Below are 9,540 nucleotides of genomic sequence, written 5' to 3'. Positions count from 1 at the left end.
TGACGTACGTAGGTGTACAGCCCCCAGACCTGATGCATGGGTCAACGACCTGATTGCCATTCTATCTGTGAGAATTAAAGCATGACAAAATGAGTGATGAACACCTTAGTAAGGCAAACCGTGATGGTTTAACAGTCTTCAACCCGGAATGTTCACTAATTTAACACAAGCAGCATTAGATGTTGATGGGGTACCCTATGTATATAAAGGATACCTAGGAAAATAAATGTAAATGAATGATGAACATACTATTCCATATAGATTTCGCTGAGGTCGTTTTCTTTTTTCGCTTCTTTCATGCTGCGCTCTTCTTTGCCCTCTTGCTATATTCTCTTCTTTTCCCTTGTTTCATGTTTTCCTTTCCCCTCCTTTTTCTTCCCGGTTAATATATGATCTTTGTTATATTTTGTGGAGGAGGATAATGTAGTTGTTTCCTTTTTGAGTTTTCTGTTGTGGAATGCTCACCTCGCGTGGGTGCTGTCTCGTGTGCATTCCACAACAGAACCTGGAATTTTTGTCCCTGTCATAAATAAAGCTTATCTTCTAAAAATCCTCAACGTTTCCCGAGAGTCGTTACTACTGTTGGCCAAAACGTTGTCAAACATTTAGGGAACTGAACCTCCTGTTCCTGTTGAGAAAGGATTCACTTTGTGTTCACTACTGTACGTTTTATGCTGTCCATCAAGCAGGTGGGTAAAAAAGTCCCATAGCAACATTTACTATTTCAACTCCCATTTGATTCTTTGCTCCTCAATGCAATAAACAGCTGAAAACAATTTCAGAAAACATGTTGAGGACAGATCAGTTCAATAGTCTTTGAAAATATAGCTTTTAAAAGTGTTTTGGTCTGGGCATGAAAGTTTTACATTTTAGAGATATCTGGACTTTTAAATTGCAGATCTTCCACTGAACTATTCCTTTGAGGGTCCTTCGCTGACCTAAACCTTAGACTTGATCTGGCTTGAGCATTCCAATCGCTAGAAAAAGGACTAAGCAGGTTATTTAAAGTTTGGTAGATTGGGAACTCTGCTGTAAACAGGGTGGAGTACCCTCTGCATCAAATTAGCATTCTCTTTAGAGTGGGACAAACTAATTTTCCACTGCCCGAACTGCCACTGGTTCCACAATGGGACTCTTAGATCCACACACCTCAGAAGTCTTTGTGATATACATTTTCCCTGTTCCAGGCCAGCAGGAAAAGCTCGGTTGTCCTTAACAGAAAAATGTAAATATTTCCTACATACCCACAAAAAATCTCAGAGGATGTATTTTACTAAAGCAAACTCACTCTTTTTAGTATATTTTTGAAAAAGAAAAAGGTTTGCAGGGTGGTCACATGAAAGATGGCAGCCACTCAGCAAAACTACAGTGGCTTTTGAGGAGCTGCCATGGCAGGCTGTCCCCTAAAGATACAGAGGTCTCCCCCAGGCAGGAGAAGATCCCAAAATATAGTGGGCTGTAGTTCACTAGGGGCAGCAGAGTGCCTGTCACTGCTGCACTGGAGGAACTGGGCAAAGCCCATCAAACCCTAAATTACACCCCAAGCCAGAAGGCAAAAACTTTGACCAGGACATTTTGCCTTCGCTCCATCGTGGTCTGCCTCAAATTGTACCTATGTTCAAGTCAAATGGGAACTGTTGTTTTTCAAACGGGCTTTACTTTTTCTAGGCATTTTTAGGCTTACAATTTTTATAAATGCATATGTTCAGTTCTCCCTACCGTATATAATGATTTTAGTAAATATTTGCTCATTTCACTTTTCTCTATTTATTTAAATTTGTTTATGAATGTTATGGTGATATTTGCTTGACTCTAAAACATTTGATACTGCCAGAATGTGATTTTTTTTTTATGTGTTTAATAGAAAATGTGCATTATTAATTGTGTGCAGAGTGATTAATCTATGCCTAAATTCTCATGTGTATACTGAAATGGAACTTTTTCAATTGAAACAAACTAGCTATCACATGTCAAAATGTGTTTCCTGGATTATGCTAACTAGGCCTCAGTTAGGCCTTGATGGCCTCTTGTTTAAAATGGATGTCACAGCATCATGTTTTCTATTGGATTATTTTATCTGCTGCACATATTTCAGCAAGATGCAGTTTTTGTTTATTTCTGAATGCCACTATTCTTGAAGAAAGCCTGCTAGATGCCTACTGTAACAGTTTCTCATGGACAATTTGCTTGCACACAGTATTGCTTTCATTCACAATGGTTCACTGTTGTTTATGTAACTAGTTTGTTCTGACATCTCTGGATGACATTAGGTCAGGGGGGGGTGTAACAATATTGTTGTAGTGGGCTAGTGCTTAGGTGATGGGGTTATGTGACATGTTTAAATAATAAATTATGATTTGCTGAAAATGTAATTCCTTACTCACACCACAATGAGCTTGCAGCTCTAATGCTTTCCTATGCAATCAATCAATCAATCATCGTATTTATATAGCGCACTACTTACCCAGAGGGTCTCAAGGCGCTGGGGGGGGGGGGATCCGAACAGCCAGGTCCTGAGTTGCCTCCTGAAGGCGAGGTGGTCCTGGGTCAGGCGGAGGTGGGTGGGGAGGGAGTTCCATGTCTTGGCAGCGAGGTAGGAGAAGGACCGCCCCCCTGTGGTGGCTCTGCGGATGCGGGGGACGGCGGCGAGGGCGTGGCTGGTCGAACGGAGCTGGCGTTTGAGAGCGTAGAAGTTGAGGCGGCCGTTGAGGTATCCTGGGCCTTGGCTGTGTAGGGATTTGTGTGCGTGGGTGAGGAGACGGAAGGTGATTCTCTTGTTGACCGGGAGCCAATGCAGATCTCTCAGGTGTCCGGAGATGTGGCTGCGACGGGGGATGTCCAGGATGAGTCGTGCTGAGGCGTTCTGGATCCGCTGGAGTCTCTTCTGGAGTTTGGCGGTGGTTCCGGCGTAGAGGGTGTTGCCGTAGTACAGACGGCTGGTGACGAGGGCCTGGGTGACCGTCTTCCTGGTCTCGCTGGGGATCCACCGGAAGATCTTACGTAGCATGCACAGGATATTGAAGCACGATGAGGAGACGGCGTTGACTTGTCTGGTCATGGAGAGGGAGGAGTCCAGGATGAAGCCCAGGTTGCGTGCATGGTCTGTTGGTTTGGGTGCGCTGCCTAGGGCGGGGGGCCACCAGGAGTCGTCCCAGGCGGAGGGTGAGGATCCCAGGATGAGGACTTCCGTCTTGTCCGAGTTCAGTTTCAGGCGGCTGTTCTTCATCCATTTGGCTACCTCTTTCATCCCTTCGTGAAGGTTGGCTCTGGCGGTGGCGGGGTCGTTGGTAAGGGAAAGGATCAGCTGGGTGTCGTCGGCGTAGGAGATGATGTTGAGGTTGTGCTGGTGTGCGATGTCTGCGAGAGGGCTCATGTAGATGTTGAAGAGGGTTGGACTGAGTGAGGAGCCTTGAGGGACGCCGCAGATGACTTCGGTGGTTTCGGATCTGAACGGGGGGAGGCGGACTCTCTGTGTCCTTCCAGCGAGGAAGGAGATGATCCACTCCAGTGCCTTCTCCTGGACTCCGACGTTGCTGAGGCGTTGTACTAGGGTGCGGTGGCAGACAGTGTCGAAGGCCGCGGAGAGGTCGAGGAGGATTAGGGCCGCTGTTTCTCCATTGTCGAGCAGCGCTCGGATGTCATCGGTGACTGCGATCAGGGCGGTCTTGGTGCAGTGGTTGGCCCGGAAGCCAGACTGCGAGGGGTCGAGGGACCGTTCGTCTCGAGGAAGGCGGCCAGCTGCTTGTTGGTGGTCTTCTCGATGACTTTTGCAGGAAACGGGAGCAGCGAGATGGGGCGGTAGTTCTTGAGGTCGGTGGGGTCAGCCGATGGCTTCTTGAGTAGAGCGCTGAGTTCGGCGTGTTTCCAGATCTCCGGGAAGGTAGCAGTGTCGAAGGAGGTGTTGATGATGTCCCGCAGGTGGGGTGCGATGATAGCGTCGGCCTTGTTGAAGACGTGGTGAGGGCAGGGGTCGGTTGGAGATCCGGAGTGGATGGAGTTCATCGTGCGGACGGTGCCTTCGGTGCTGATCGGTGTCCAGGAGCGGAGGGTGGTGGTGGGGGGCGGTGGTTCGGTCGTGGTGCTCGTCGGTTGAGTGCTGAAGCTGTTGTGTATGTCCGCGATCTTGTTGTGGAAGTAGGAGGCGAGGGAGTTGCAGAGGTCTTGCGAAGGGATGATGTCATTGTTTCCGGCGTTGGGGTTGGAGAGCTCTTTGACGATGTTGAAGAGTTCTTTGCTGTTGTGTGCGTTGTTGTCCAGTCGTTCCTTGAATGCAGTGCAAGAAAACTGTATATAAACGCCTTGATTTTGGGGGTGAGCCACGAACCTTTTAAAATTCTTTGGGTCTTTACTAGGGATGCTGCATGATTTCTTACTGATTTTGGTGCACATTTGAGACTAAGCCTTATTTTTACTTTACAGATTGTGCCAATTAGTCTGTATTGTGCTCATTATTGAGAGCCTTCATGACAATGATTTTTATGCATTTAAATGTGTCTACACTTTAATATTTCTGTATTCTAGCCTTTTGAATTTGTGTAGAAAACCTTCATGGTTTTGCTAATATCTGGAACTCCTTTTTGAGGGTTTTCCCTATTCACTCGAATTAGAAATGGTGTTTTGTCTGGGACAAATTGCCTCCTGAACCTAGGTTAACACTATCCCCGATCCATCTCCTGGGCGGGCCAGTGAGCTGTAAATTGTAGGGGTACATTGGGCCCACAAACATCACATGCACTTGTTTGGAGATTAATTTAATAACTGCCAGATTGAGCAGAGTTTTTTCTAAGACTTTTACTGAGACCTAAGAATGTTGTGTATTTTGAGTAGGTAAGGGTCCCCCCCATTCCCAAATGAATAACTCAGTTTCTAAGTGGAATTCGTTTTAAGGGAACTATGAGAGCATGTTGCATCAGTGTATAAAACAGAATGAATAGCATAGCTCTTACAAAAATAATCAATAACAAAATAATTACTGTATAGACAAGACCTGAACTATTAGTGGCAATTTTGCCTACAGGAATAGAACAATATTTCAATATGGAGCAGAAGCCAGTGTGCTGTTGGGTGCTAGAATAAATGGTGGTTACATTTTAACTGAATAATAATGTACACCGGGAGAACATAGATCAATATTTTACTTGGTTGAGATGCACTGTTGATATACAAAAAAGACAACAGGAATACAGGTCCCATAAAAAGCATTGTGTTTTCTTCTAAAGATATCTTCATAAAATCACAGTACTTTTGTAAAACTTTGAAATAAAAGAGGCATGTCTAGAACATTAGTAGTTTAATACGAAAGAAAAATCCAAGTATTTTATGTAATGGATTACAAAAATATTCAAAATTAACATTTTGTCAAAGGAATGTTGACAAAAAACAAGCATATGGGACACTTTTTAAAGGTAAGAAGAACAACATCGCAGGGGCTGGAACATGATAGACTTTGCTGGTTTAGCCCAGAGATGAGCATCTGTTAGTATGCGCCTGCTGTGTGTAAAGTGAATTCATTTAACAGAATATTTCTCTGAGTTAGTGTTTTACCTTTAGAGAGTACAGCTGTAAACAGTGAGTAAGGCTTGCCTATTTCTGTTTCCGAGCTGTGATGTCTGAAGATAAAGAACTAACTCTGAGAAATATCACGTTAAGTGAATTTACTTTACAAGCTGCAAGCACATAACAAGCATTTGCAATGCAATCAGTCTCGCATTTGTGAAAGTTCGAGCTATTGTCATTGTTAATGACTTTCGGCCGAAAAGCGGCGATAGTTTTATCGCTATATTAGCAAAGTCACGCTATCGCGTGAAACCTTGCCTTAGCGCCTGAATTCCTAACGCCCATCTTTGCATCTCTAATGAGATGCAAAGTGGGCGTTCTTCCCCAGGATAATGAGAGAAATGTCGCTAAGCGACATTTCTCCTATTATCAAGCCTCACGCAATGCAGCATAGCGACAAGAAAAGTAGCGATAACCTCTGTCATCGCTACTTTCCTTACGCCTGCTTTGAAACTGACTTAGCCATGATATCCTATGGAAGATGGATATCATGGCTAAGTATGCCTTGCCCTATCAGCAAGCTATCGCCAAACTTCGTAGGATTATCGCTGGGTTTCCAGCGATAATCTCACGTTTGGCAGTTAGCGCTAGGATCTCTTATCGCTTTTGAGATAAGCGTTGCCAATAGCACGCTATCTCAGAGATAAAAATCCACGCTGGCCGGCGATAATTATCCTAGCGCTAAGCGCGCTTAGCGATAATTATCGCCGGTTGCTGCTGATATGCCCCAAAGTTCTTCATTTCTGTTTTTGTGTTTGCGAACATTTAACAACCCTGCGCTGGCAAAAGCTGTGGTGAGAAAACGAGAATGCTGAAAAAACAGAGCACATGCACTTTCAATGTCTAACATACAAACTAGGATCTCGGAACCCGAGAGAATACGTACTGGCTGTGGACAGTGGTAAGGCGGACAAAAACACTGTGAGTGCACGCATGTGTTACCCCTACCACAAAGCTAGTACTATAAGTGTGCGTGGTATGGGTGGGGCTCACGCTACTTGTGAGGGTCAGGCAAAACTTTAATTGTTCCATATTACCTTCTCCGTTAAAAAAAATAACCCTGTGAAGCGTGGCCTGCTCCTAACATGGCTATGGCGATGTATGCAACTGTGTGCAATGCACAACCCTGAGCCTTCTCCACGCCCCTGTACTACATGTGGCCAGTGCACGCTTCAGTTGCTGTGCTCAGTGGTCGAGTTTCCCCTCTGTTTCTCTCATTCCACCCCTTCACCTGTGTAGAAAACAAGCAGCAGTAAAAGTTGCACCCACGCTTGTGCGCCTTCTTGGGGGATGAGAAACATGCAGCCATAGAACCGAAATAGCACATTTCTTTTAGCAACACATGCTCAGAGTCAGAGAAAAACTTGAAAGTGGAGGAAATCTTGAAAATGTGGGAGCAAATATGATTTAAAAAAGCTATACATTGACAAACATTTCTCGTAGACAGTGCTTATATTTCAAAAGATGAAACGTCTATTGTTGCATCAGATTATGCATAGGTTGCTGGAAAAACTGCTGTCTCTTCCTCGCAGCCTCCTATGCGTGCTCTCTGCTGCCCAGGCAGGAGTGAGCTCTAGAGTCAAACAAAAAAGAAAAAAGGGGCATATTATTAAGGACGGCGTTCGAACTATCGCCGCTTTTGCGGCAGAAAACTGCCGTTAAACCGGCGATAATGAGCTTGAGAATATGCTCTATGGAATTCCCATGGCAGCCCATGTTCTGGTGTGAACCTGGGCTTCTATGGGAATTCTCCAGGGCATATTATCAAGCCCATTTTCGCCGCTTTAGCGGCAGTTTTCTGCCGCTAAACCGGCGATAATGTTAACACCGTCCTTGATAATATGCCCCATAGTGCCACAAATGAACGTACATTAAAAATAAAAAACACACATAACAGGGGCAGTCTGCTGGGAGGTTCCAAAACAGCAAAAGGCGGGACCAATTAACTATATTCACCAATCAGAAGCAGCCATTTACAAAAGGCATTCACAGGAGCCAATCGAAAACAGGGGAGGTGGTTCAATTTTCAGATGCTGCATGTCTCAAAGTGACAGCACATTAAGTGCATGTGATGCCTAGGCGAAACCTAAAAACAGGCGCGTGTGTCTGTGCTTAGCCAGCAAACCCCATCATGACAGGAACCTATGTTTTATTTAGAGTGGTGCACTGTGCATGAATTTTTTTCTGTCTGGTATGGTCACAAAGTGCAACAATATTTCACAGCAATATGAAATTCTAAATGTAATGGAGTAATGAGAAGAAACAACACAACCACATTCAATTCAAAGACATTTCTAAACTCTGACCATAATAGCTAGGGCTTGATTTGCACTAAACGCCATTAAAGTCAGACCTAAAATAGGGCTCATCGCCTCATATTAATGCACCTTTTATCATGTCAAAATTGCATATAATGTAGTTTTTGATATGCATTCTGCAGGGAAGCTGTTTGAACAGTTAGAAACTCTATAACAGTACCAGGCACTTTATTCATCTACTAGATTGTATACTTAGGCGTGCCTACCAGAAAAAGGTACCTCAGGTTAAAATGTAAACCATAGAAATGTGTGTGACAAATGAAAAATAATTATTTTCTGGGATATGACTTCCTTGCTTGTTTCTCTAGGATTACACTGGTCACAAACGCCTCTCTATCCGTACTTGTAAAGAGACTAGAGACTCAGGAGATGCCTCGCTTCAGGGCAACGTTGTCCAGGAATTGTACGGGTGCAGACGTGAGCACTAGGGTGAGCATGGGAATTGTAATTATAACTCATGGGGCGAGAGCATGGCAATTACGATTCCTGGTAAACTTTTAATGAGGGACATGATTGAATCAAGGGAAACTCATGTTGCCCAGGGGTTTATGAACAATCAATCAGGAGAAAACAAAAATGTAACAAATCTCATAATCACTGGTGTGAGATGAGAACACAGATTTCAGCAACTTCAGAACTTCCCAAAGCATCCACTGAGTCAACCGTGACAGTCAATCATCTGTGTAAGGTTCTTCACGTCTATCATTCCTTCGAATATCTTCATACTCAGATGCGGCCTGGGTGCCGTCAAGGGCCGCATAAACATTGTCCACGTTTTGAGAAAGACTCTGTCCCTGCAAAACAAAACATTTCTTAAGCATATTGACTTTGCTTGTATTGACACTCTCAGGCCTTACTCTGGATATTTTGTGCACCAAAACACAAAAAGACTGGAAAGATTATTTTAATTTACCCTGTCAGCAAATGTGCAAAATGGCGAGATTCCTTATAACAAGGCAAATATTGGTGAAACCAAACATTCTGGACTTTTAAGGGTAGTTGTTTTATATTGTATAGATTGCAAGACTGTGGACAATGCATGGATAAGTGGTGTAGCATTTATTATGTCTTTGTGCTTTTCATGATTATGACATGCATGCAGGTAATGGGATGCATATGAATTGTTGGACATTGTATAATGGGGTCTATCAGAGTCATTGTGAGAATGATACCATTAGCCAGGGTATCTAAACATAAGACCATTGGTTTGCTCATGTGTCAGATATTTGCATAATAATGCCATATAATGTAGGTGTTCACACTAGTGGTGGGGAAATTAACACTTTGCCTCCAAAGTTGCTAAACTTCGCCCTTGATAAGGGTGAGAAAAGGATCAGCTGAATTCATAAAAGGTGAAGTCCAGCTTACACGCCTTTTTTGATCAACTCCAATATTTGCTAACCCAGGGCCACAATTGCGCTCCACCAGTGGAGTGTGCGGAGATTTGCCTACTCCGCGTTCTGCGTAGAACGCGGAGCATAGGGCAAATTCCTACTCCACTGCGGAGCGGAGTTAGCCAGCTCCAGCTCCACCCTGTCTTATAAAAAATTAATATTAGTTTATTAAAACCCAAAATATAAACACTTACCTGTACTGCCTGCGTCCCCGGCTACCCTCCTCCTCTTCCTCGCCGTCTCCTACTTGGGTCAATCAGCTTGCGAAAACT

At 44.1% G+C, this 9,540-nt stretch overlaps 1 protein-coding gene across 1 annotated transcript in view; it reads right to left on the bottom strand.

The window, feature by feature from the left end:
- Positions 1-7,375: 7,375 nt before the first annotated feature.
- The window catches only part of LOC146809065 (B-cell receptor CD22-like), a 554,422-nt gene continuing 552,257 nt past the window's right edge, over positions 7,376-9,540 (bottom strand). The window contains exon 9 of the mRNA XM_085614284.1: positions 7,376-8,668. Coding sequence (XP_085470410.1) covers positions 8,546-8,668 — 123 coding nt within the window. The 3' untranslated portion in view covers positions 7,376-8,545. The remainder of the gene's footprint in view (positions 8,669-9,540) is intronic.

Source organism: Triturus cristatus, chromosome 7 (genome assembly GCF_964204655.1).
Source record: "Triturus cristatus chromosome 7, aTriCri1.1, whole genome shotgun sequence".
Classification (NCBI taxonomy): domain Eukaryota; kingdom Metazoa; phylum Chordata; class Amphibia; order Caudata; family Salamandridae; genus Triturus; species Triturus cristatus.
The sequence above is the reverse complement of the archived record's forward strand: the minus strand, read 5'-3'. Positions and strand labels throughout refer to the sequence as shown.